Below are 26,986 nucleotides of genomic sequence, written 5' to 3'. Positions count from 1 at the left end.
TTTTGTTTAGGTCTAACCCTGCAGTCTCTCTCTCCCTGTGGATCCGTGAGAGCGGGCTCAGGGCCGGACACCGTGGAAAGGCTGAGCGCTCCACCGACCTGGGCCCTAATTCCGCCCTAATTCTGCCCCTAATTCGGCAGGGTCAGCTTCAGCACCTTCATTCTGGAACTTCACCCACCCGGCTCAGTCAAACAGGACATTAACGCCCCGCCCTCTGCTAGACACATAGAAGACCACTGACACATTTTAACTTTTCTCCCTTTTTTTCTGTATTCCCCTCCCTTCTCCAGGGGTTCCCCACCCAGTCAACCTCATTCCCCCCAGCCTTATCACGTCCTTATTTCTCCTTGCCCGACGCCCTCTGGGCCTTATATTGGAAAACCAACCTGGAAACCTCATTCCTCCTGATGTACACACTGCTAACAAGAGTTTCCCAAGAGAGGGCTACTTTTTTAAAGGACAGTGGCTGAAGGAGGCAATGTTCGGCCGCTCGGACGCAGTGCCTTGGAATCCAAGGGCAGCTGTCCGGAGGCCAGAATGCAGGGTACCAAGGTGATAAGGCTCGGCACTCAGGTGGAAGGTCCAGGGGCTGATCAGGCCGAGAAAGGGCATTACTTACAGGCTTTGAGGATATATTGCAAGGACGAGGAAGCAGCTTAAAGAGAAATGCAGAGTCTTACCTTGAAAGACAGCATTTTGCACAAATGAAAAATAGCAATTAAAGAGTGTTAGGGAAGTGGGTGGCCTTCACAGACAGGAGTCCCGTCCAGCACCCTAGGGCTCGGTGGGGATCCTTTGTACTGGCTCTTGTAGGTTGTTCCCTGTGCATCTCATGGGAAACAAGGTTGCTTAAAGGGCCAGCAGGGGAAACACTTCTGCCTGTGCCCTGCCTTCAGACCCCATTCATTCCTCTTTCAGTCAACAAGTATCCACCAAGCATATGATTTGTATCCAAAATTGGGCTGGGCCTTAAGAATACAAAAGAGAGAGCCCCAACTTTTGACTAACCAGATCTTGAGCACCTGTGATGCCAGTCCATTAACGTACTGAGCATGGTCGTTCTACTGGGTAAAAATTCACCTCTGGATGACCGTGCTTGGTAGAAGTGAGGTGCACCAAAACCAACACGCAACGCAGGCTCTCACAGAGCCCTCGCGCCAGGGGGGGCTCCCTGCAGCCCGCTGGTTTAACTTGAATGTCCCAGAGGAGGGAGGCGGCCTTCTTCATAACCAGGAGTGAAATCTACCTCTCTGCCCATGTAGACATTTTCATCTTTTTTTAACAAGTGAGAAAAGATTGTGGAAGAGTTCAGTTATTCTTGATAGTTCAGTTACTACTTGATAAACAGCCTTCCCTCCGTTCTCTGATAAATGAATTCAGGCGAAGTTATTAGGAGCCTAAAGCAGTTGACTCAGGACCAAAAAAAAAAAAAAAAAAAAGATTATTTTGAGATATCAGCAGAGGATCCAGGCGGATTTGGTTACAGTCCAAAATATAACATTACTCTCTAAGTTTGGGATTGTGAAAAGTTTGTTTTCTTTTGTTTTTAGTGTTTGTCCACTAATGTTTTCTTTTTCTCTCTGCATTTTATTTTGTAAACTATACAGCTTTTTTCTTAAACGATTATTTTTTTTAATTGTTGTAACAGTAAGTGAGCATTTGCTAACAAATATGTGTAGATACTTGGTTAAAATAACACGCTTGTATTATAAGTTAGAAAAGAAAGGTCTAGCTAGAGCCGAGTCCCCCGATAATGCTGACACAGCAGCATTGACTGAGTTACTAACACGGGTCAGGCACTGTGCTAAGGGCTTTATATCTTAAGAATACTGATATACAAGTGATTATTGATAAGAGTATGGTTTTGCAACCCATACCGTTCTATTAGGCTACGCACCCTCAGATTTCATTGACAGCCTACGCAATGTGCCCCACAACGTTCCTCCACTTACCCTGAGTCACTCTCCCCATTTCTGTGACCCTCGATTCCCCGAGTAGGAGTCCTATGTCATGGGGGTATAAAACGCAAGTGCAATGTCTTAAGTAGGGAAAATTTTCCAGAGATTAGTTGTCATGATTTTAGAACAAAATCAGTTCAACAATTGTAGGGGATTATAAGCTCCGAATTGTATTTGTTCATTAAACAAAGACCCAAGCAGACCATTAGGGGGAAGTTGGGCGGCCAAGTTGTTTTTCTGTTTGTTTTGTTTTATTTAACTCATTCTCTGAATAAACCACAAAAGCACGAGCGCTGGGGAAAAGCACGCTGTTTCCCAGCGCTCGTTTTCAAGTAGGACTTTTTAAATATTCAAGCAAGGCACTCAGAGTTGAAATATAATAAGTCAGTTGCCACAATATAATGAAAAATTCATAATCACTGAAGACTATTGCATACACTACAGCACTGCTAGCAAATGCGGGTAACGGTCATTTTCCTCCCTCCAGGACGTTCTTACTGTTTCAATCCATGTTGGAAGATCATTGTGGCCATTTCAATAATAAGTCTCTTTGTCTTGCTTTACTATATTTTCAATAAATTTTTAAAGTCTCTTTTTAATCCTGCCGTAGCTCTTTCAGCTTTCTTGTGGTCAGGATTCGCTTGGTATACAAGTCCCTGTTCTCTCATTAGCGATCTCTCTGTGTCACTACATTGTAGATGTGTAATTAGCACATAACTGGAATGTTTGAACCAACTTGCATCTAATTTGTTCTCTGGGGGTTTCTTAACATTAAAAATATTTTTTCAGTTACACTTTACTTTTAATATTATTTCTTATTTATGTATTTTTTAATAGTATTCTGTATTAGTCTCAGGTGTACCGCATAGTGGTTTGCATCTAATTTTTAAATGCTAAGTTTATTTACATCTTTGATATTTATTGCAATTAATAGTTAATAGTTTTGATTCATTTTTACATAATTTTGTGCCTCCTATCTGCCCTGCTTTTTGCTGACATTTTGTTTCTTTTCCTGCCAGATATTGGGTTCATCTCTTCTTTATTCTCCTTTCTCTTTCTTGGAAGCTATACCATTCTTCCATTTGTTTTAAGATTTTTTTTTAAAGCATGATTGAATTTTAAAACTCTTAAGTTTACATCCTCTTTCCAAACAATACAGAACACTTTTTAAAAAACACTTTAAAAGGAGAGATATCTTTAGCATTATTCCTATTTTCAGGGCCTTAAATTGGTGAGTGAAATTAATGCACTATGATGAGTGCAATTTAAACTCTAAGTGACAACACGGTTCTCTACAACAAACATTTTAATGCCTGTAGTTCCCTATAACAAACATTCTTAGGCTCAATGTTAAAAGCCACAGTCCTTGGAACCATTAACGCGGAAGTTTCCATGTTTCAGGGATGCTCTTTGTTCTTCTTAGTAGTCCCAGGGAGAGTGTGGCATTTTGATGAACAAGGGTACAATAAATGCACATTTACCTAACTGACGGTGACAGGCTTATAAACATTGGCTAATGTTTTATTTAATATTTTGCCTCAAAAATGTGCTGGGTCAACAGTATCCTATTCTTAAATGGTGATGGGAGGAGACTTGACTTGGGGTGGGGAACACACAACACAATACACATGTGATGATGTATTATAGTTATACACCTGAAACCTGTGTTCTCTTATTAACCAATGCCACCCCAATAAACCAATTAAAAATTAATTTTTTAAAGTATCCTGTTCTGCCCTGGCTGCTGTGGCTCTGTAGATTGAGTGCCGGCCTGTAAACTGAAGGGTTGCAGGTTCAATTCCCAGTTGAGCACATGCCTGGGTTGCAGGCCAGGTCCCCACTTGGGGGTGTGCAAGAGGCAACCACACATTTGATGTTTCTCTCCTCTTTCTCCCTCCATTCCCTTCTCTCTAAAAATAAATAAATTAAACCCTTAAAAAATGTTTTTAAAGTATCCTATTCTTTCACAGTTCTTGTCAAGCTATTCACCAATACTGTAATTTTGGTTATATTTTCTAGAATGAATTAAGACTATATAGTTTATAATATAATTCTGCCTTCACACTAATCAGTTCTCTTCCACTTTATGTTGCTATTGTCCAGTATGTTATTTTCATATTGTTTTTATACCCCCAAGGCTTTATGAAATTTTTACAGTTATTTCTTGCTTGAAATGACTATTTATAAATATTTTTGTTTAGTATTCTTCTTAACACCTCACTCCTCCCTTACAGCCTTAATTTCCCGAAATTAATATTTTATTATTTACTGAAATGAAATTACATGCCATGAAAATATTTTTATTGAAGTATGTAGAGAAAATACATCAAAGCTTGACAAGTGGTAGAATATTAAAGCTTAGGTACCAGGTAAAATCAAAACCCTTTCAATGATTTTTTTAAAAATGCTCTAAAATTTATTGTTCTGTCTCCTCTTTTAGGAAACCTTTTACCCAGGCATGATTTTGTAGCTTCATGCATTTGTTACTTAGGAAATAATGATTCACAGACCTGAGCAGGTCTTTTCAATGTTAACATGCTTCATTATAAAAGTTCTTTTAAATCACGTTTCAAAGTACCACTACCCAGCTCAGCAGAAAAGTATTTTAAGATGCTGTTATGTCAAGAGGGCAGATACAAGTTTTTTCCTAATCTGCATTTCAAAAAATCTAACTTCTTAATTGACACCAAATGCTGCCATTGTTTTCTGTGAATTAATGGGCTCACTTTGCTCATTTCTAATAAAATATCTGCTCAACGCCTGAGTCTGAATAACCTTAGTTTGTCAGTCTTTCTTTCAGATTTAAAAAAGTGAGATTCTGTTAAGACAAACTGTCATTCTTCAAGTTTTTTGTTTGTTTTAAAATAGTATTTCCTGAGTTGGGAACAAGCTTGACTCATTTAAGAAACTGAATAAAGTTCATTACAGCCGGAACAAAGCGGACAGTGGGGGATGGGTGGATGGGTGGATGGGTGGATGGGTGGCGGGGTGGCGGGGTGGCGGGGTGGCGGGGTGGCGGGGTGGAACAATGGGTGGGGGCCTGGAAGGACGGATGGGGGAATGGATGGCTGTGGGGATGGACCTGTGGGTGCGTGGGTGGGCGGACGGATGGACGGATGGACGGATGGGTGGGTGGGTGGATGGACGGACAGATGGATGGGTGAAAGGCAGGAAAGAATGGATGGGACGATGCGGGGATAGAGAAATCAGAAGAGAAAGATTATCGAGGGACTTACTGACAGAGGTAAAAACATTGGATTTTCTTCCATGGGTGAAGGAAATCATGGAAGGATTTTAACCATGGGGAGTAGCAAAGTCATAATCACATTTTTAAAAGCTTATTCTGGCTGCCTTGGGGAGGAAGGGGCGAAAGCTGAGGCAAGAGAAGGGTCCAGAGGAGACTGCTGTCCAGAGCGAGGTGACGGTGGTGTGGACCGAGGGGGCCGCCGACAGAGCCGGGTGGCAGCCTCCATGCAGCGCCTCGTTGGAGGGAGACAATCGGACACCGCGACAAAAGCTTATCTAAACGTGAGTTTACTCTTCCCAGATCATAAAGGAAGCGTGCAGCCCCAGCCTTCTCGGAGATGCCCGGCTCCGGCCAGCGTCGGCCCTCGGGAGCACGCTCCTCCCCGCAGCGCTGCCAGCAGCAGAAAGCCCCTCCCCGCCAGGCCCGGGGAAGAGGTAGGCCCGTCTTCCCAGCCCCGCGGGGCCTCTGCGGAGAGCTGCACCCGGCAGTGTCTCCCGGGGGCGGGGGGGCCCTTGTGATGGACTCTCATTTTCCCTCAATAGTATTGGCTTTTAATACTTTGAAGTGTTTGCTCTGTAACATTTTATATTGCTCTTTCACCAGGTTCCTTAATTTGCATACCATCACCCCCCCCTATTCAGGGGGGATGTGTTCCAAGACCCCCAGCAGATGCCTAATCCCGCAAATAGTACCAAACCCTACACTTCCTGTGTTCTCATACCTACAAACCTGGGATAAAGCTTACTTAAATCAGGCAGTCAAGGATTAACAGCTAATAAGAAAACAGAACAATTGTAACAGTACGCTGTGATAAAATGTGAAGGGCTGCACTCCGAAGAACGCCTCCAATAGGAGAGGAGTTCGATCTCAATCCTGAGGGACGAGAATGACAGCTGGGTGTGAGGACAGGCGAGGAGCGGGAGGGATTCCAGGCAGCAGGGCCCGCTCGAGCCACGTCCTGAAGCCACGTGTCCGCCAAAGGGCCGGCACTTCTGGCTGGCCAGACCCACGCGCTCAGGCTGCGGGGGGCAGGAAGTGAGGCGGCAGAGTGAGTGGGGAGCTGGCTCACACATGCCTGTCATTGGAAAGATGGGGTTTGCGCTGAGGGGACCAGGGACGGAGACCGAGAGACCAAAGGCCCAATGTCACATCCCTAACCCTTGCCAACCAGGTGACAGCTGTTGACTTCCTAAGGCCCCCAGCCTGACATGCCCATCCTACAGGGTTGTCGCAGGGGTGGGTTGGGACAACAGATGGGGAGATGTCTTCGATATGCTCGCCTCGTGCGGGGGGTTGCTTAATATTAGGATCCTGGGGACCTGCGGGTCCGTGGTGCTTCCTCCCACTGCCCTTTCTTCTCTTTTATGGCGGATTTTATAATCCAAAGAAATCAACTGGTATAAATAAGGGAGCACAGCACAGGGCAAAAGCCAGGCAGATGAGGGTTCAAATCCCAGTTCCCCCGCACATGACTTTGGGCCAGGGGCCTAAAGACGTTCGGATTCTGCGCCTGTTTTGCCCTCCCCCGCTGTCTTCATGGTGACGAGGGCAGCATAGGCTCGACAAACAGTGCACGTCCCCTCTCAGTCGGCTCGGCGTGAGAGCTGAGGTTTGTGGTCGGTCCTGAGCATGGGGCCGCAGGGCCTTCCTCAGTGGACGCAGTGAAATTCTGGTTACCCAGCCATGCCGGTCACACGGTGCCTCCGCTGCCGTGGCTTCTGCTGGGCCCAGACCCAGAAACGGAATGTTTAGACTGCATCTCTGCCATCTGTCAAACTGTGACTTGGCACTTCTAGAACCAAAGTGCATCTCCATTAATTAATGAGTCATTGGTGCTTCCCTCTGGCCCTTTTAGCCCGTCCCACAGGCTGTCCAGCACCACAACGAATGGTACGTCGGGGAGTACAGTCGCCAGGAGGTCGAGGAGGCCTTGCTAAAGGAAAACAAGGTAATGCCTTCCACGGGCCCCGTCAGCCGAGGGCTGTCTGCCCCACAGGTCAGGGCACGTAATAAGCAGTGCGCTTTGACGGGGTGGTTCCGCATCACCTTGTATTTCTCAGTGCAGGGAGGGTGTGACTGAATGGAAGATCTCAGAGTTTTAGATGCGAGACTTAGCAACTGTGTGGCTTTCTCAAGTTCCTAAATATCATTAAGTATAGATTTCTTTATTAAGTAGAAATAGCAAGGTCAACCCTAAGGAACGATTTTGGAGATCAACTGTGGAAGCTGGGGTATAAATGGGGTATAAGTGGAGGTCAGAATAAAGTACCTTCTTTTTGCTTCCTTCAAGTTTCAGATCCTTACTGAAGGTCTGCCCAAGAAACAGCTGAGTCTTTATGTCTTGCTTCTTCTGAAAAGGAGCAGAGACCGTGAATGCCGTAGTAGTCAGGATGCGATAGGTTGTGCTGTAGTAAAAAACAGCCCCCAGAGCTCAGTTGCTTAGCAGAACAAAACTGTATTTCTTGCTTGCACTCCATGTTCAAGATGGGTCTGGGTGGGTGGGGCAGGCTCCTGAAGGCTGCATCTCCATGGGTGCTCATACCAGAGACACGCTCGCCCTTAACATACCCTCTCAAAAGTAACATGCTTCATGTCTGCTCACATTACATGGGCCAAAGGCACACAGCCAGACCTAACTTGAAGAGGTGGGGGATGATTACAAAGCTACCATGTGACCAAAAGGAGAGGAAAACTGAAATATTTTGCAATCAGTTCAAATGACTACTACAACCATCACCACAAAGAGCAAGCAGTTATTAAGCAACTGTTCTACTACGCACAGAAAATGATACTAGATTGTTTAGAAGTGATACAAAGTCTCTCAAGTCGCAGGCAGCACCAAAACCTGTCTTCAGTGAACTAGAACAAAGGTCATTGTTGAATGGAGAAACCCAAAAATAAATGAATTAGTTCCATAGTGAATGGGTGAGTAAATGATAGGACCCCAACAAATTTTAATAAAACCTGACTCTCAGGATTGGTATTATAGGGTTAAATAAGATAAATTACACATAAATTGCTATGGAAAACAGAATAATGACCGCCCCCCCCCACAAGATGTCCACGTCCTAATACCCAGAACCTGTGAATATGTCACATCACATGGAAAAAGGAATTTGCAGATGTGCTTAAAAATCTTGAGATGGAAAAATTACCCTGGGTTATCTGACAGGGTTCCATGTAATCAGAGAAATCCTTGTCAGAAGCAGGCAGGGGTGTAAGAGTCAGATGTGAGGGGGCCGCCAGTCAAGGACAGCTGGCAGCCTCTGGAAGCTGGAAAAGGCAAGGCAAGGCAAGGGGCCCCCCTAGACCCCCCAGAAGGAACGCAGCCCTGCCTACACCCTGGTTCCCGCCCAGTGAGACCCATGTCGGAGTTCAACCTCCAAAACTGCAAGAGACCAAACTTGTGTTTTAGTCTACTGAGTTTATGTAATTTGTTGAGCCACAATAGGAAATGGATGCAGTTGCTAGCAAAGTCTCTTGAACATAGTAGACATAAAGGGAAGCATCTCATTTTCTAGATGAGAAGAGTGAAGCTAAGTCAAGGTCTTGGTCACACGGGAGAAAGCAGCAGAGCCTGTCTTCCAGATCAGTGTTCTTTCCGCAAAATCTGCCTCAGTCCCCGCTCCCCCCCATCCCCTCCCGTTCTCTCCCACGCCCGTTGCTGCCTTCTCTCCCCCTAAAACAATGAAAGAACAAAATCTCAGTTGAATGGCTTCATCTGTCCTTTTCTGTTAGTTTCAGTTTTGTCAAAATGCATTTCCCATTTATCAAAGATAGTTTAAATTGCAGGATTACGCAGATTCATTGTGACAAGCTCACTGCAGAACTTAAGATGATAAACCCCACGTTGGTCACATATCTGGGCTACTGTCCCTTTCTGATCCTTGGCCAGTTTCTATGTTTGAGTCTTAAGGATGCACTTACCGCTGAATGTTTAGGCAAAATAAGTTCCAGGAAATTCCTCAGCCCCACTCAGTGGACTCGGAGGCTAGTATATTTAACGAGCAAGAAATCAGGCTTGACTTTTACGTACTCCATTGACCAGTTAGGATGCTTTAGGAAATTCACTTAAATGCTTGGATCCTAATTGCCTCACCTGTAAAATGAGGATAAAATGCCCCCTCAAATTGTAGGTAAAGATTAAATAAAACAATGTGTGTAAAGTGCTTGATACCTTGAGGGCAATTCTCAAAAACCTTAGCTGCCAGCACCATCAGAACATCACTACAATTTATGGTGTTATTTATAAATTTAATATATTTAAAGTTTTACTACACAGTATTATAAGCCTTATATAACTCTATATATTATGACTATGAATTACACGTATGCTGTAGTTACATATAAATATATAGATATTAAATATAGCCTAGAGAGAGAAATACATATAACAATTATGCTAAATATCATTATACTTATTTTTATAGAGCATTCATCATGATCTGTGCAATAACAGTCCGAGTTTTCGTTGTGTAAATGACACGCGGTCACCACGGAACTGAGCCTTGCAGGCAGGTGTGCCCACCCTCGGGAGGCATGCTCCAGTCCCGGGCCTTCCGCCCGGGGCCTCATCCGGGGGCCTTCCGCGGGGCGTGCCTGTCCGCAGCCCTCAGACCACTTCACACTCTTGGCCTTTGGGACCCTCGCTCACGGGGACTATCAGCGGGGACTATTGCTCGCTTGCTAGGATAGTTTGGGACCATCGCCTTGGCTTCTGTAATGCGCGCTTCTGGCTTTCCCTCTCCCTCCAGGACTCTCCCTCCCGGACCTCACCTTAGGGCCCTTTCCTATCTCCCCTGGTTTGCCAGGCACCTGCCTTCACCTCCCTCCAGGCTGTAATCCTCCCCTTCAAACAGCTGCTACATGCACTTTGACCTCAAGGACCCTGAAGCCCCGTGTGTGTGTGTGTGTGTGTGTGTGTGTGTCTCTCAGACCCCAGTCCTCTATTGACATCTCCGCACACAGAGGCCCACACTGTCATGCTAAAGGCCTTTCTGCTCAAAGCCTGTGGTGGCTGCCGCCCGCCCTGCCCTGGAATAGTAACACCAAAGTGTCAGGTAGAACTGGGGTTTCCGCAACACCGGCAGGTGAAGGACACGCAGGGACAGGGCAGGTGGGGGCTGCTCCATGCAGCCCAGGAGCAAGATGGGGCCTTGGGAAGTAAGTGGTGGCTCAGCTGGACATAGGCCCCAGGGACGGAGACTGCAGGAGTGACAGGAGGTAAAACCACAAGGCAGGGAGGTCATGCTGAGGTTGCAGGCACGATGCTGAGGATGGTGGGGAGGTTGGAAGGTCTAGAAGAAGGGGTGTCATGATCCAACTGGTTGACCTCTCAGAAAATAAAGAGGACCCTCATACACACTGTCACTCAATAAATACTTACCGCGTTAAATTGAATAAAGAACTCGTTACCAAAACCCAGAGCCAGTGCGGCACCTCCCATGAGCCACACTGCTTCTGCGTTGGGAGGGTGCGATGCTGGGACGCCTGAGAAGATAAGCATTCTCCCTTTCCCTTCAGGACGGCGCTTTCTTGGTCCGAGACTGTTCCATGAAGTCCCAGACAGAGCCCTATGTTTTGGTGGTGTTTTATGGGAACAAAGTCTACAACGTGAAAATCCGCTTCCTGGAGAGGGATCAGCAGTTTGTTCTGGGGACGGGACTCAGAGGAGGTGAAGTGAGTATAGGTTCATGCCTTTCCTTTTCCTGTGCTAAAGAACAATGAGAGGAGAATATGGGGTATGCACGGTGGGAAGGAAGAGCGCCGCCCTGGAGGCAGAGCATGTAATGAATCCTTCCAGCCCCTTTAACAAGCGTCCCTGCCCACATCTTACCCCCCAGACAGCGCCGGCCACTCTACGCACTCTCTACCCTGCTTTGCCCTTTAAAGAAAGCTCATTCTGCCAGACATGAAAGCTCTGCCTCCCAGGATCCTCCACCAAAGCCCCCATTGATGCCACATGCCTTCCCTGCCCCCGCACTAACTCCCCCTGCAGGCATTTCTGACAACGCATGGTAGCAGTAGGAACTGGTAGGTTTGTGTCCCCACCTGAAGGTGAGCCTAATCACAGTGCCCAGTGCCCGGTGCCCGTTCTTAATTGGGTGGCTAGGGGAAAGAATGAATCGATTCAAGTGTTCATTCATAAATGGGTCAATAAATCAAAGAGAGAGGGAAAAGGAGATTGATTTTTCCCTGAGTATGTTGGTGATAGGGCTTGTCTATCTACATTATCTCATTTTCTCTTCCAATAACTCTTTGACGTAACAATTGTCTCTAAGATGGAGGGAAACTGAGGCTCAGAAAACTATCAATGGCTAGAAACATACAGGTAGTGAGAGGAGAAGGAGGAGAGTGCACTTTCAGCTCTTCTTGGGTGAGGGGGAAGGAGGGAGGGAGGGAAGGCTAGGGTTCAATTTCTCGGTCATCATTTACGAAGTGTGTGAGCTCAGGCTAGTCACTTCACTTGTTTTTAGTGTCCTCAAATGTAAGTGGTCTTTTCAAGTCTAGATTTCTATAATTCAATGATTCCCATGTGGCATCACCAGACCTCAGCTTTATTGGCTGGTATGTATTATGGATTGAATTATGCCCCCACCTCCCAAATTCGCCAGCTGAAGTCCTCAGCAACTCCCCAGCACTTCAGAACGTGATGGTGTTAGGAAATAAGATTTTCAAAGAGGTGATTAAGGTAAAATGAGGTCATTAAGGCAAGCCCTAATCCAATCTGACTGGTGTCCTTATAAGAAGAGAGTAGGACACAGACACACAGAGAGGGACAAGACCCTGTGAGGACACAGGGTTTGCCGAGGGGAGAGGCCTTGGAAGGAACCAGCCTGCCGACCCCTGGACCTGGGGCTCCAGCCTCCAGAACTGTGAGAAAACAAATTCCTGTTCTCTAAGCCACCACCCTCCCCAGTCTGTGGCACAGTTTTGGTGGTGTTTTGAGGCCCAAGCAAACCCATACAGAAATAAACCAGAAGTTCACAAATATCTACTATTTGTCAAGAGACATCAAAGTAAGGGATGTTGCCAGGGTTGCCAAAATGCTCCAGGCAGGCACACATGTGAAAATCCTCTCAGCGGAGCCTGAACAGTCTGGCGCGCACTGTGCCTGACCCAGAGCCCATGTCTGAGAGATCACACGTGGGCCAGAGAGGCTGGTCAGCACCGGCCAGGCCACTGTGGGGTCCGTTCACCAGCCCTTGCCACAGCCCAGGCCAGTTTGGGCATCAATAAGAGCGCAAAGAACGAGTAGATGAATACATAGACCTGCCAAAGACAGCCAGACTGAGGAAGTGTTACGTCCAAATTGAAGTAGCTGGTTTTCCCTTCTGTGCTGAGGATGAGCGAGCGAGTGAATGGAAAACACTCAGAAGGCCACCTGGAAGCGAGTGCGCCCACGACAAGCATTCGTTACGCTACATTTGTGACTACGACTGAGTCCTGGTAATAACTGGGCTGTTGTTCCCTCAGCTAGACACCCGGGGTAACGGACTGGCCAGCTCACCATCCCTTCATCCTTCTAGTCTCTTCTTTCTGGTTATAAAACTTCTCATTTAAAAAAAATCAATCATTTTTACATGCATAGGACTAAGGATCCTTTTCCTTAGAGAATACAGACCATGGAAATCGTGCACCCTGACATGGGCCACAGAACCCTCTGTGGGGGCTGTTTACGTTGCTCTCTCGTGCGGTCCTCAGAAACCTCTGGGAAGGACCCACCTCTGGGTATTGAGCCCCTTGTACCAGAGAGGAGACTGAGACCTGAAGAGTTTACCGCTCTTCCCCCGAGCAAGCCACACAGCTAACGAGAGAGAGGCGACAGAGACACTGGGCGTCGGTGAGGGCGCCTAAGAGCGGCTCATCGGATCGCCCGCCGCGCCTGGCTGCCTCAGCGGGCACATGGGCTGGCTTCCAGCTGAGCTGCTCTCATTAGCCAGCCAGGACCCCTGAGGGAGCCCAAAGCCTATGTCAAGAAGACCCTTTGCACGTGATTATGGAATTTCCTCCTCCCGTGCCTCTTCCAAGCAAGAGTCCCCTCCTTTCCACATCTTTACTTACATGCACGGGCATTATTCCGTGCAGTTAACAATTAGTAACTCATTGATCGATATAATTCTCATAGCAACCCTGCGAGGTAGATGCTGCCAATATCTCCACGTAACAGATGGTGAAATTGAGGCACAGGAATGTTAAGTAGCGGGCCCACGGTCACAGCCAGTGCCTGGCAAAGCTGGGGTTCCATGTAGTCTGCAGAAAGACCAACTTCTTCACGCAGTTTAAGACAATGTCGCGCCCAGACGCCATCCCCAGCCCAGAACATTGACTGAATAGTTCACACTTCCGTGGAGCTTGCTGTGCTGGGCACTGGGTGAAAAATGACCATTTATAGGTGGTTCTTTCTACCTGTCCCAGTCCAGGACTGAGACAGCCATAGACTGCACTCTCTTCCCTCTCCCCTGTCACGGTGTAAGCTCCCTGCTGAGGAAGAATCGCCCGTGCTTGGAACAAGAGAAAAGTCTTGGATCCAGCAGGGCTCTGCTGAATGCCAGCCAGCTACTTCATCTGGTGCTAGAGGGAAAACGTAGTGAGGCACCAGGTTTTCAAAGATCATTTTGATCTTATGTGGCTTTTTGGCGCTTTTGCACACTTTAGAATTTAGCCATGCGTACCACGCAGCAACACCTGTCTCAAGGGACTTATTTTGAGTGTAAGATGAGCCAGGCACACAGAGGCAGGTATGTAGTAACTATCAGATTCCATCTTCGTGAGCCCTGAAGGCCCCTTCATTAGCTCTGTGCGCCCCCCCCTCCAGGCAGAGGCCAGGCACCGGGGCCACCAGGCGAGGCCCCCCAGGGAGGCCCAGCACATCGACACCTCTCACAGCGGAGGAGGCAGGCACCCGATGTGCGCCTGCAAAGAGTAAGTCGGGGAGTCCGTTTCCCTGCATATTAGGCATTTGGGCCATTCTGTCCACCATGTGGCTAGCAAGTCACACCTGACTTCAGAGGTGGTGAATGGCTAGTGTATCCATTTCCTGGGGCTGCTGGGACAAAGCCCCACAAACTTGGTGGCTTGAAACAACAGAATCGTATTCTCTCCCGGTTCTGGAGGCCAGAAAACTGAAGCGGAGTTATGGGCAGGGCCGCGCCCCCTCTGGAGGCTCTGGGGAAGGATCTTCTGGCCGCCTCGACCTCCTGGTGCTGTCAGCGGCACAGGTCTTCCTTGGCTCGCGGCTGCCTCCCCCCAGTCTCTGTCTCCGTGGTCACACCGCCTCCTCCTCTCCCCTGAATGAGTCCCCCTTCCCGTCTGTCTTACAAGGATACACGTAATTACTTGTAGGGATAACTCAGGATAAGCTCCTCCTCCCAAGATCCTCAACTTCATCCCAACTTTTGTCATGGGAAATAACAGTCACTCGTTGATATATCAGGCAATATTCAGGTTTCAGGGATTAGGACATATTTTGGCCTGTTTGGAGAGGACCACCATTCAGCTCACTACACCCATTTATTTGCCCGGTTACTGGCCAAGTGTTAACCATACGCTGTCGCTCTGTGAGAGACAGTGCTCTGTCCTGGGGACCCAGAGCAGAGTGCTTCGGAGTCCCTGCCACCCGGAGGAGGCCGGCGAATCTGTGACTCTGTGCACATGCACTCAAGCAGGGGCAGGAGTGGAACTACCGAGCAGCCGGTGGACCCCCAGCCCTGCCAGCCGGAGGGGCACCTGCCGCCTGTAGCCTTCAGAGCTGTCCCTGCCGCGCACCTCGACGCTGCAGCCGAGTTTAGAAATCACGGGTCAGCGTTTCTGCGGTAGCTCCTAAGAGAGCAATTTCAATCACCAGACCTTACGTTGACCATTAGTGGCTGAAAATTAGGATAGCTGTTTACCTGACAAATCAAACTCGCAAGATAAGAAGGCACAGACGATCACCCCGTGGGTTTGTTTCTCACGTCCCCTGCCTGCTTCTCGCCTCCCTCCTGCTTTGCTTCTATCGCGTTCTCTTCTCTGCTTTCACTCGCACGTGTGTGCCCAGACTGACTTACCTGTCCGGCAGAGAAACACTGCCTGCGGTTGGTCTGTCGGGCAAACCTTAAAGGTTTAAACAAAGTTTAAGATCCAACATTAGGATGACATTTACTGTCCTCCTGAAAAAAAAATCATTTAATATAAAAACAAGAGCTTAATTATAATCTTTTAAAAGTCTCTTTAGGGTAATACATCAGCTGCAGGTTTATCACTAGAAGTCAATAATAAGAAACAGCAATGCGATTGATAGCCCCTGCCGTGCCTGCTTCCTGCTGCTTGTTGAAATGACAGTTTCATATAAAATGTCATCCATGTAGGTGATTAACACAATTAATATTGAATTCATTATTTTGGGACGCTCCTGGAAAACAGGAATGAGAATACAAAGCAAACATTTCCCCCCTGAAGACTAATACCAGGAAAGAGGATTCCTGTTGTGTGGCGTGGGGGAGCCAATTTTGTAGAAGAGTTCTCCGTGGCAAAGTTTGCTCTCGTCAATCACTTTTTGTTTCCTCAAGTCCGAGGAAACAGAGAAAAGACTCTGTCCTTGATTTATACAGGGAAATGAAATAGACACATTTCTGACCTTTCTCAAGGCCTACAACAATAGTCCGGAACCGCCTCCGGTTCCGACGCTCCCTGCTCCAGTCCTTGGCGATCCTGGGCGGGAGGGGCTCAGGGTGACCCTGGGCGTCCGCTGAGCACGCGTGGTCTCTGGAGGTCTCTTCTGAATGCCGTGTTAGGCCAGGTAGTCCTCATGATGGTCCTCAGAGGTAGGTCCTAGTGTCACCGTCCCTGTTCCTGGAGAAACTGAGGCAGGGAGTGTAAGAAACTTGACCGAGGACACACAGCCAGTGGGTGGGGACCGCGCACGGCACTCCCCGAGCCCTTCACGGCTGACTGCTTTAGCTGAGCAATCATCACCTCGCTGGACACCTGGGAAAGCCCCTCACCTCAGCATCAGGCAGGAACTGATACTCTCTGTGGACCTGCTGGGGGTGGACAGACGGCTTCTCCCACCGAAACTCTGCGGCAGCTCCAGCAGCAGGCACAGAGGGGCAAGTCACACAGGAATTTAATCAGTGATCTTTTAGTGAAAAAAGAACAAAACCCAACTCAAATGAGCTCGGGGGCAAGAGGGCAGGTTTGTGGCCTCAGCCGCCGGGCAGAACAGGAATGAAGTGGGTCTGGGAGCTGGGGAGGCTCAGCAGCCCACATCTCTGTCCCTAAGTCCCGCCAGCCAGTGATCCCTCTCCAAGCCCCTCCCATTGCAGGAAGGCGAGAGCCCCAGCAGCTTCAGGCCTCTGCATCCCAACCTGGTGCTCCCCTGGCAAAAGGCAGGCTCCTCCCTCAGCCCCGCGCAGCCCCCAAGGGTGCGGCCGGGTGAGGGTCTGGAACCCAGAGTTGACTGTCTTCACAGCACATCACCCTGAGGGCCAGGATCTCTCCGTACAGGAGGTTATTTTGCCCCCACCAGCTGTAACCTCCCTGGGGACAGTGGCCTTGGCAGTCCCATTCCCTGCTGGCTGCCCCGAGGGCCTGCAAACATTTCTGGTGTCTGGGGAGGGGACACAGAACTAGAGCAGAACCTGACGTCCCCACTGGGACGCCCTTCCTCCAGGCGGCCGCTCTTGGAACGCCAGGGTCACAGCCACAGGCAACGCTGTTTCAGGGAAGCATTGACAGCGTCCAGAAAAACCAGGTCCCGCTCCTGGTCCTGGCCGCCCGGCGACCTCCGAGCGGGCCGGCCCACTTCTGAGCTGCCATTTCTTTGACTCCTCAAGGAGGGCCATTGCTCACCTCCCGGGGCTGCCCAGGAGGAGCCATGCTGCGTCCCGCTGGGAAGGCCGGCGGAGCGCCCCCTTCCTGACCACCTCCCAGTACTCCTTCCGAGGGCTCACCCGGACTCCGCGAATCGGGTGCGATGCCCACGCGCCCTCAACCCCTGTCCTGCTTCTTCCTCTGCCTTTACTATTTCAAACCCTCCTTGTCCCCTTCCCTGGGATGGCCCAGAATGGACAGCGCATTTCAAGGCTGTATCTTCAACAAAGCACTTCCTGATTCCACTGCCCTGCAACTTGAAATCATCTTACTTCCCATCAAATCACCTCAGGATTTTCTCTGTATGTCTCTGGAAACATCAAGGTGAAACGATCTGCTGGGGGTTTTTTTGGTTTGTTTTTTTTTTTTTCCCATGAGAAGCCCAGGGAAGGGAGCTAAGTTGGCTAAGAAGTATGGGCTGCCCTGCGGCCAGCTCTGGGTTTCTGATTACTCTAGAAGTTGTTGGAATAAGGGGGTTACATGGGAAGAGAGTTCGCTGCACGCCTTTCCCACCAATTTACTAAGTGAAGGTCAATCCCTGATGGGCTCCGTTTTGGTTTGTCATGGGTTGGGGGGAGGAGCTAAGGGAGGCCCATAAACTCTGAAGATTCCCCAGGGCTGCCTGCTGTGTAAGTAGCTCATCTACCAATAACCCATCTGAACTGCTTACAACAGGACCCCGTGGTGACAGAGAAGCTTGACCAGGTGGCCTGATCCTAGTCGCTGCCTTGGTTTGCCTCTGGTCTCCCCAGGCGCCTTTCTTCTCCGCGTCACGGCATCCTTACCACTCGTCCTCCAGAGAATTGGATTGCCACGTCCAATTTTTTTCACATGACTTTCTGACACACTTTTCCAACCCCCCCAAAATGGTAATGAGCCCATCTCTCTTCCAAGGAAAACTTAACATCTGTACTTTAACCTACAGGCACGAAAGATAGGGAGATGTCCATTCACTTTCTTGTGTGTGTTTCAGAGGTTTGACTCGGTGGAAGACATCATCGAACACTACAAGTGTTTCCCTATTGTGCTCGTCGACGGGAAAGATAAAACCGGGACTCGCAGGGAACAGTGCTACCTGGCTCAGCCACTGCCTCTCAACAAACTCTCCTCCCCTCGGTAGGCGCGCCTGTTTTATCTTCAGCTCCCTGGACCCAAGGCCCCTATTATTTGACGCTTCTTTCCAAAGGTTATTTTCTGTGGCTTTAAGTAATTACGTTTTGACATTGTAGAAAAGAAAAACAGTCTATGGTGGAAACTGCTAACTCAATCATGGCTTTGAAAGCTCACATCACAGAAGAGACATATAAGAGAGGCAAAAGTCAAACCTAACTTTTAAAAAATTATCTTCTAAAGACACAGTGATAAAGTCGGTCATTACACTCATGTTACGGAGGAGCAATAGGTTACGAAACACTTGCTTGAATGTGTGCAGCTGGCGCACGGCAAGTCTGGGTGGGAGTCCCAAATCTATGCTCTTTATGGGTCCTTGTGTGGCCTGCCTTTATTTCAGAAATGCTTGGACTTGTGCATTCACAATGTTTTCATGATCCATTATGCTGCCGGTGTTGGGGAATGTTAGCGCCATGCTATTTGTAATGCTGGAAATTCAATTCTGGGGGAGAAGCGTGGTCGGAAAACGAGCTCTTGTGAGTATCACAGGAAAGACAGGAGTCAGAAGTGCACTTACGCTGCTGCGGAACGGCCGGCATACGCTGCTTGGAGTCGTTTCAAGACAAATGGAAGCAGCAGAGTCCTAGCACGGAGGTGAGCTTAAGCGTGAATGAAAGTATAGTTGTTTTTAAAAACTCCAGCCGTGGACCTCCATTCAAAGGAGCGGCCGTCCTTGAGTGAGTATCACGCTGTGGGGACACCGCACGTGCCCCAGCTCCCCGCCAGGAGGATGCCGTTTATTCTGGTTTCACCGTGCAGATCGGGAAACAGAGGCTGTGGGCGCGCTCGCTCCATATCACAGGGACAGCCCGGGTTTGCAACCGCTTTCCCCGGCTCCCTCCAAGCACATCGTCCCAGGTGCATTTCCTGCCCGATGAAAAATAAAGACAGTTTGAAAATAGAGACTGACCCACCTTTACATGTATAAATAAATAAACTCTTGTAGTGAAGTTAAAAAAAAAAAAAAAAGTTCTGGTTGAAATTATTAGTACACAATGACTTTGAATGTGACCAAAGCCTACATGTGAAATTTATAGAGTATATATTTGTAGCTTCCATGCAGAGGTAAAACCAAGTTATAATTAAAAGCAAGAGATATCCAGGAAAATAGTACAATGTCTGAGAAGAGCTGTCAGCATCTGCCACCCACCGGCCCGGGCGCGCGGGTCCTCTCCCTTCGCAAGGCCATCATGACGTGGCGCCTCTAAGTCAGCTCGGGGGCACTGACGACGGAGCCGCTTGTACAGCTGGAGCCCCTGGCGCCCACCGGAGCCTGCCCTGGAGTGTGGGCGCCCGCCCAGGACAACACAGGATCGGCGAGGCAAGAAGGGGTACGTCGGAGCTGGGCTACAAAGGAGCACACTGATCCGGGCTGAAGGCGGCATGGCAGTGGGTCATGCCCAGCTGGGCTCCAGTAAACCCGGCCAGGGTGGGAACGGACTCGGCAGAGAGCCCACAGGCTGAAGAGCGCTGGGGAGATTTTACTGAGAACGCTGACTCACTGATTCACAGGGGCCACGGCGTGCAGACTGTGTTCTTGAGATACGTTTCTGCTGCTCCTCAAGCATCGTTCTTGTTAAAATAGATGAACATCAGGTAGTGGCTAGCATTTTTATTTGGCTTTATGTTTTTAAAATGTTTTATCACCTCCTACTCATAAACACATGATGTGATGCTAGGAGGAAAAAGTAGACATTGACCATTTTAAAATACAATGCCCACAATACTTCCACACAGGAACACCTCCGAAAAGAAGTAGAAAGGGCGAGATATTGACAGGGGTTGCTTAGATGACTGGGATTTGAGGGACCATGTTAGTTGGGTCTTCCGGAACTCAGATGTCAAGACTGGAGTTAGAAGAAATGCAAACATTTGGGGAAGGAATGCCTGGAGCAATAAAGGGGAGAGGGAACAGGAGAAGGCAGGGAGGGCCGCAGGCGGCGCCGTCTCAGGAGGATGAGTACGAAAAGCACCAGACTGAGACGCAGCCCCGGGAGAGCCTGAGCTGCCCCACCGGTAAGGTGCGGAGCAAAGACCGCCCGTGGGGGGGAGTCCCAGGTGGGCAGAAACGGCCAGGCATGGGTGCCCTGCCCCCGCTACCTCATTGCCTGGGCCTGTGCAGGAAAGCTGACCTTCAGATGCTGGGGACGTCCAGGAGGCACGGCAGCTGCGGGCTAGCAGAGAGCCTGGGGAGGCTCAAGTTCTTTCAAGGATCATCCACGTGGCCCATCTCCGTGTCTGCCAAAGGGGCGTTCTGGCTCTCAGGGTGGACTGTAGTGACATTTTGCTTGCAACAGATCACAGCAGGATAAAGGTACATACATTTCATCATAGGGCAGCATTCCAGCAGTCCTGCGGGGAGGGGAGGGCAGGGCGGGTATCCCAAACCCATCTTAGGACTGAGGAAACGGGCCTCCTCGGTCTCGCTCTTACGGTGACACAGTCACGGCTGGGGCTGCGGTTTTCCTGCACAAAGTGCCATCCAGGGTCTAGCTCCTCGTTGGATCTGGACGTAAGAGTCCGATGACGTGCGCGTGGCATGCCCAGGTTCCAAAGGGTTTTGATCCCTCTTCCACTGTTATTTCCTTTACAGTTGAGAAGTGTCTCTTCACACCTCGCCCCAGGAGAGAAGTGGAAGTTCAGCTTTATCCGATTATAGTGTCCATGCATTCTCAGATACTTTTTTTTTTTTTTATGAAATCTCCCCTATTCAACTCAATTTATATCTTCCTTATCTTTAATAATACCTTGTTATAAGCACCTGTTTTATGTATGGATATGTACTTGTTGCTAGGCAGTCTTGTAGATATTGGAATTATAGCAGTGAATTAAGTGGGAGAAACAGACAGCAAACAAGTATACAATAAATAAGATCACCTAATTGGCTTTCCATTACTGTGCTGTATTTCCACTGTAACACTTATCACCGAGTGCCTGTGGTGAGGTCTATATTAGATATTTTGGCTGAAGTCTATTTAAAATGGCTTTTAAAAGTTTTCAACCAGAAAATTTAAAATTTTTCAAATTTACTTTCTGGAAAACTCCTCCCCTTGGATATATGTATATATGCATGGGGGGAGGGTGAGTGACTACATCAAACCTGAAATCAATGAAATTCTGTTTTAATAGCTATAGAGAAATCAGATTTTACCCCATCATCAAATTTAGCCCATTGTGTGTGTGTTCAAGTACACACACTTCGTACACGATGGTCTATATTACATGTGATTCACATTATATTCGGGTATCTATTTTTTCATCCTGAATATTTGTTCTCACTAAGCACTTTTCCTTTTTTTTAACATTCATGATTTACAGCTGTACTAACTTAAATGAAAGCAAATATGTAATTAAATGTCCTAATATCACTGTAATTGAGTACTAGAAAAAAATTCAAAATATTAGTTTAATTTTGTTTTTTTCATGCACTAGGTGTTCCTAAAGCCCTTTTGAAATCACACGTAGGATACATTTATGACACAATTTCTAGAATAATTTTTCACACATGAGCATTAATAAATGCCAGATTTGGGGGCAGAAAGATGAAAGAGACTTAAGCTCTGTGACTGCGGGGTACAGGCCTGGCACTACAGCGCATGTAATTAAAACCACGCAACACAGAATAATAGGCTTGGTCATTCTCTCACAGGTACGAGACCATTGTGTTGGCAGGCAGAAGGATATGTAGGGGGGAGGGTGCAATCATGGAAGGCTGCCTGGGGGAGGGGGGGATAGTCAAGTGGAGAGGTGAAGAATGCCCCTGGAATAGAACACAAGCTTTAGGAATACACACACTGTCGGACTTTCTGAGCGCTCTCATTTTTAAGGGTACCATTCTAGTCACTAGACATGCAGTGACCACATATTAAATGGGCAAGTGAACCCAACAGAAATAGCCTCTGTGAGGAAAGGACAGGTGATTTATTGGCTGGTTCTGGGCAAATGGGCTCACTGTATAGGAGGAAAAAAAATACAATTATGTTGTACTTCAAATCATACGCAAAATTAAATTATCTGTGGATCAAATAGCTAAACATGAAAAGCAAATGTGAAATTGAGACTCATGTTTTCTTCTGATAATTTTTGTGACCTTGGGGTAGGCAAAGAGTTTTCAAAACTGAAACATGAATCATAATGGGAAAGATTGATAGATTCATTACAGCAGAATTTAAAATGCTTGCAAAAGTCAAGCTCAAAAGGCATTGAAACAACCTAATAAAAGTGTGACGAAAGGATATAAACAAGCAGTTCATATGTGAATATATACCTCTTAGCCCTGTTAAGATGTTAAGATGTGCAAGCTTACTGTCATAACTGGGGAGCAGTGGGTGGCAGAAACACGCGGTGCCAGTAGACGCAGTCGCGGAATGGAGCTCTCTTTAAGGGCAGATAACAGGGAGCAGCCAATAGAGCAGAGCGGGAGATGGAGGTACCTGTCTTCTCTGATCCCCAACCCCACTGAGCTTGACAATGGACCCACACAGAGGGAGACCGTAGCCAGGAAGCTTAGAGAGCCCCGGAGAGCGAGCAGCCCCCATGAGAACGGCGAGTGGGCTTCCTGTCTGCCCACCAGATGAAAGCGAAAGGGGCGGGGGAACCCTAGGCCGTCGCTCAGGGCCTCCGGAGAGGCCTGCTGAAGCACAGAGCCCCCCAGCACCCCAGCTCCAGGCTCGCCGGACAGCTGCCTCCTCGCTGGCGACCAGCGAAATGCTCATTAAAATGGCAACTGTATAGCACTTTTCACCCATCCGATTGGTCAACCTTAAAAGATTCAGAGCATATCAAAAACTGCTGAGAATGTGAGGATGCCTGACAATTGGCTTTTTTATTGGAATGTAAATACCCGACTTGAAGCTTTTTACTCCTGAGGCATCCATTTCAAAGACACACCTTGCCAACTACAAAACTAGATAAAGAGCCAGGCCCCACACCCACGACGGCCCCCTTGCAGAAAGCCCCAGGTGACCGAGGCGACTAACACCTGTGGCCCTGCTTCTCCCTTCTCCTGCTTCAATTCCGGATCCTGGGTTTTAAATTCATCTATAAGAAGGGACCCCGAAGAAGCCTCGCCTCCCCACCCTCCACCCCCGAACAGCAAAGCCCCAGGTCACCCCACCCCCAACTCTCCCACCTCCCTCCATGAGGTCTGTGTGCTGCGTACCCTCCAGGATTTGCAATAAACCTTTTCACAAAGTACCCTAATACTTGATTCCAAGGTGTGTCTAACAAGAAAAACAGACAAAACTGCAATGATAATTGGGGATTTTAATACACATCTCTCAGAAATAACAAAGTAAGCAGACAGAAATGAATAAAACTATAGAAAATCTTAACAGCATCAACCAACAAGAACCAATAGGTATTTGCAGACTAGTTCGCACAATAAATACAGAATACACATGTTTTTCCCGGTCCAGGTAGAACGTTCACCAAGAAGGACCACCTTTTGGGACCCGAAAAAAAGTCTTGATAAATTTTAAAGGACTAGAAAAATATATAGATTATATTCTCTGAGCAAAATAAATAACAATATGATGTCTAGGGGGGGAAAATCTCCAAATATTTGGAAATTAAGCAACACATTAAATTACTCATGGTCAAAGGAAAAAAAACAAGAAGTCTAAAAATATTTCAAAATGAATGATAATGAAACACTGAAATTTGAGGGTTCATCTATCCTTTAATTATGATTTAATATAAGCATTTATAGCTTAAAAGCCTTAAATGCTTATATTAGAAAGGGTAGTTCCATAACCAAGTACCTAAATTTCGACGTTAAGACATAAAGAAAGCATAAATTAATCCCAAAGAAGAAAATATTAAGGATAAGAGCATAAATCAAGAAAACAAACAAAAGAAAAGAACAATAAAGAAAACCAACAAAGCTAAAGCTTGGTTCTTTGAATTGTTCTGGGAGAAATTCCCAGAAACTCAATTCTTTCGCCAAAGCAATAAAGAATTAGAGATCCGCGAGTCTATTAGCATGCAAGCGGGGTTTATTGGTGATCTGTTCTCCTGGAAGAGAAGGGGCCTAGCTAAGGTGGCCAGGAGGGCGGGGGGAGGGTCTGAAAGGCATAGTCTCAAGGTGAAGCAGGGTAAGGGCAGTGAAAGGAAGGGTGGCCAAAGTCCAGGGTGGCAGGCGCAGGGCTGGTGAGGGCCGAGGTGGCACTGGCCAGAGGCCAAGTGGCCTGAAGCCGGGTGGCCTGGCCGGGCAGCCAGAGAGCTAAAAACACCAAGCCCTGAGTCCTTTTTCCTGAGGATGTTTATAGTTGGCCCGGCGAGAGGCGAGGCGTGAGGGGGAAGAAGTTGCATATTGACTGACAGGTAAAGGTGGTGCTAGCTTTCCAGGACAGGGCGTGAATACCCAAAGGTATTAATGGGCTTCTTCCTTTGGCACTGAGAGGCCATTTTCAGCCTTTCAGGCCCTGGGTGAGAGCACAGTTGCAAAGGCTTCTTTCCCAGAGAGTGGAAACGATACATAGAATTTCAGGGACTGCTGAGTCAGTGGGTAGGACATGTCTCCCCCTCTCCTCCCTGCCTTTGTTTCCCTTCTGGATGCTCCTTTTACTGTAAAATTCCCCCTTCACGTAATAGGAACCCAAATCTTTGGGGACTTTGGGCTCAGGATGGCTGGGTTAGTGGGTGAGACATGTCTTCCTCCTCCTCCCTGCCTAGGTTTGCTATCTATCCTACCTAACAGAATGATTAAAATTAATGAACAGCTAACTAGCCAAAAACATAAGCAAAAGAAAACAAATTACTAAGAAGAAATGAAAGGGAAAACAACAGATCTCACAGAAATGAAAGGGAAAACAACAGATCTCACAGACATTGAAAAGCTATTAAAGGAATATCATAAGCACCCTTATTCCAGTTAGGTTTAAAAATATAAGTCCATACATACAATACTTATACCAGAAGAAACAGAAAATCTGAACAGCTTTTAAACAGCTTTGCTTCACTTGTAAAAGAAATCTAACTTTCCCATACATGCAAAAAAGATCTAGATCATGACGAATCTTATCAAAAATTTTAAAGTTATAATACCATCCCTGGCTGGTGTGGCTCAGTGGATTGAGTGACAGCCTGCAAATGGAAAGGTCACTGGTTCGATTCCCGGTCAGGGCACGTGCCTGGGTTGTGGGCCAGCTCCCCAGTTGCGGGGGTGTGAGAGGCAACCAATTAATGTATCTCTCACACATTGATGTTTCTCTCTCCCTTCCCTTCTCTCTAAAAATAAAAAATCTTTAAAAAAATAAAGTTACAATACAAAAATTACAAACTTTTTAAGAAAATCAAGAAAAAAGTAACACTTCTGAACTCTTTAGAAGCCTGGCATAAACTCAATCATAAATAAATACACAAATAAGCACATAAACCTGACAGACAATACAAAAAGAAAATTCTAGATCATGTGCCACCAGCATAGATCCAAAAATCCTTCACAAACTATTAGCAAACCAGTGGGGAGAAAAGATGCCTGCCCTAAGTAACTCTGGAACTGAGTGGAGGCTGCGAGACTACAGAGAAAGAGAACTGTCTGTATAGAGCAACATTACTCTCCAGTTGGTCAGGTTATTTCTGACACAGGTACATGTGTGCATGGTATCCTGGGACTGAGTCAATAAGACAGTGGGTGGTGGGTGAGCCAGGCTTCTCCCTGCTGGAGTGGGAGGTCCCTGATAAGCAAAAAGTTCAGGCCACAATGAGCTATAACACTGCATGAGCTTTATAGACATCAGTAGGAGTTCAGTTTCACTTCGTATAGATATACATGGTTAAACATAGAAGTCATTACAGGCAGGTGTGTGTATACATGTTAGTATACACACAGCCAGTTTCACGCTCCGTTCATTAGGGGGCCTAGAAGCAAGGGGCTCTGGTAGGACAAAAAAAATAGTGGGAGGAGGCGAGGAGGAGGCAACCTTGCCGCCTCCCCCGTTTCAGAGCATAAAGCCACTGAAACATACTGGAAATTCACAAATAGGAAGGTGAAGATGGGATAAAGGTGGTGTTACAAGTCAGTGGGCAAAGGGTGGTTTATTTAAATAAGTTTTGCTGGAAACACAACTGCGTGTCAAATGAGGAGGGAAAAATATGCCTCTATTTAAAAAATCCCATGGCTATTAAATATTTAAAGATAAAAAATATATGACAATAACTCCTTAGAAGAAAATCTATGAAAATATTTGTGTGGCAGTGCTGTGTGTATTGGGGATACTTCTTAAGCAACATAGGAAACCAAACAAAAAGGCAGGGAAACAAAGAAACATTTGACTATGTAAATATTTTAAATACAACAAAAAAGACTAAGGAAAATCAGAAAACAAAGAATAGGCTGCGAAAACCCTTTGAAGCACCTATGTCAGAGAAATGATTCCTTCATATTCTACATTAATAACTCCCATAAGTTAATAATATAAGGACAAATGGTCCAATTGGAAAATAGTCAAAGGGTTAAAATAGTCATTTTATCAAAGGGGAAATCCTGATGCTCATAGACACGTGAAAAGGAGCTCAAATTCACAATTGTCAGGGAAACACCAATTAAAGTAACACTGAGTTAACATGTTTTTCACCCAACCGGTGGCAGCAAAAAGCTCGAAGAATGTTACACCCAGCGCTGCCTGGGGGGGAGGGGAGGGCAGACCGGATCTCTATAAACCATTAGTGACAATGGGCGCTAGAATCACTGTAAGTCTTTGGAAATTAATCTGGCAAACTGTGAAAATGAAAAATGTATGTATCCTTCTCACCA

General features: G+C 47.1%; 1 protein-coding gene across 1 annotated transcript in view; it reads left to right on the top strand.

Annotated features, from left to right (window-relative positions):
- The window catches only part of CLNK (cytokine dependent hematopoietic cell linker), a 78,427-nt gene extending 60,050 nt beyond the window's left edge, over positions 1 to 18,377 (top strand). The window contains exons 15-18 of the mRNA XM_054581832.1: positions 5,506 to 5,639; positions 7,073 to 7,153; positions 10,729 to 10,884; positions 18,032 to 18,377. Coding sequence (XP_054437807.1) covers positions 5,506 to 5,639; positions 7,073 to 7,153; positions 10,729 to 10,884; positions 18,032 to 18,178 — 518 coding nt within the window. The 3' untranslated portion in view covers positions 18,179 to 18,377. The remainder of the gene's footprint in view (positions 1 to 5,505; positions 5,640 to 7,072; positions 7,154 to 10,728; positions 10,885 to 18,031) is intronic.
- The last annotated feature ends 8,609 nt before the right edge of the window (positions 18,378 to 26,986 follow it).

Source organism: Pteronotus mesoamericanus, unplaced genomic scaffold (assembly GCF_021234165.1).
Source record: "Pteronotus mesoamericanus isolate MK-2021 breed Mesoamerican mustached bat unplaced genomic scaffold, CSHL_Meso_final contig_68, whole genome shotgun sequence".
In the NCBI taxonomy this organism is placed as follows: Eukaryota; Metazoa; Chordata; class Mammalia; order Chiroptera; family Mormoopidae; genus Pteronotus; species Pteronotus mesoamericanus.
This window is presented reverse-complemented; position numbering and strand designations above follow the sequence as displayed.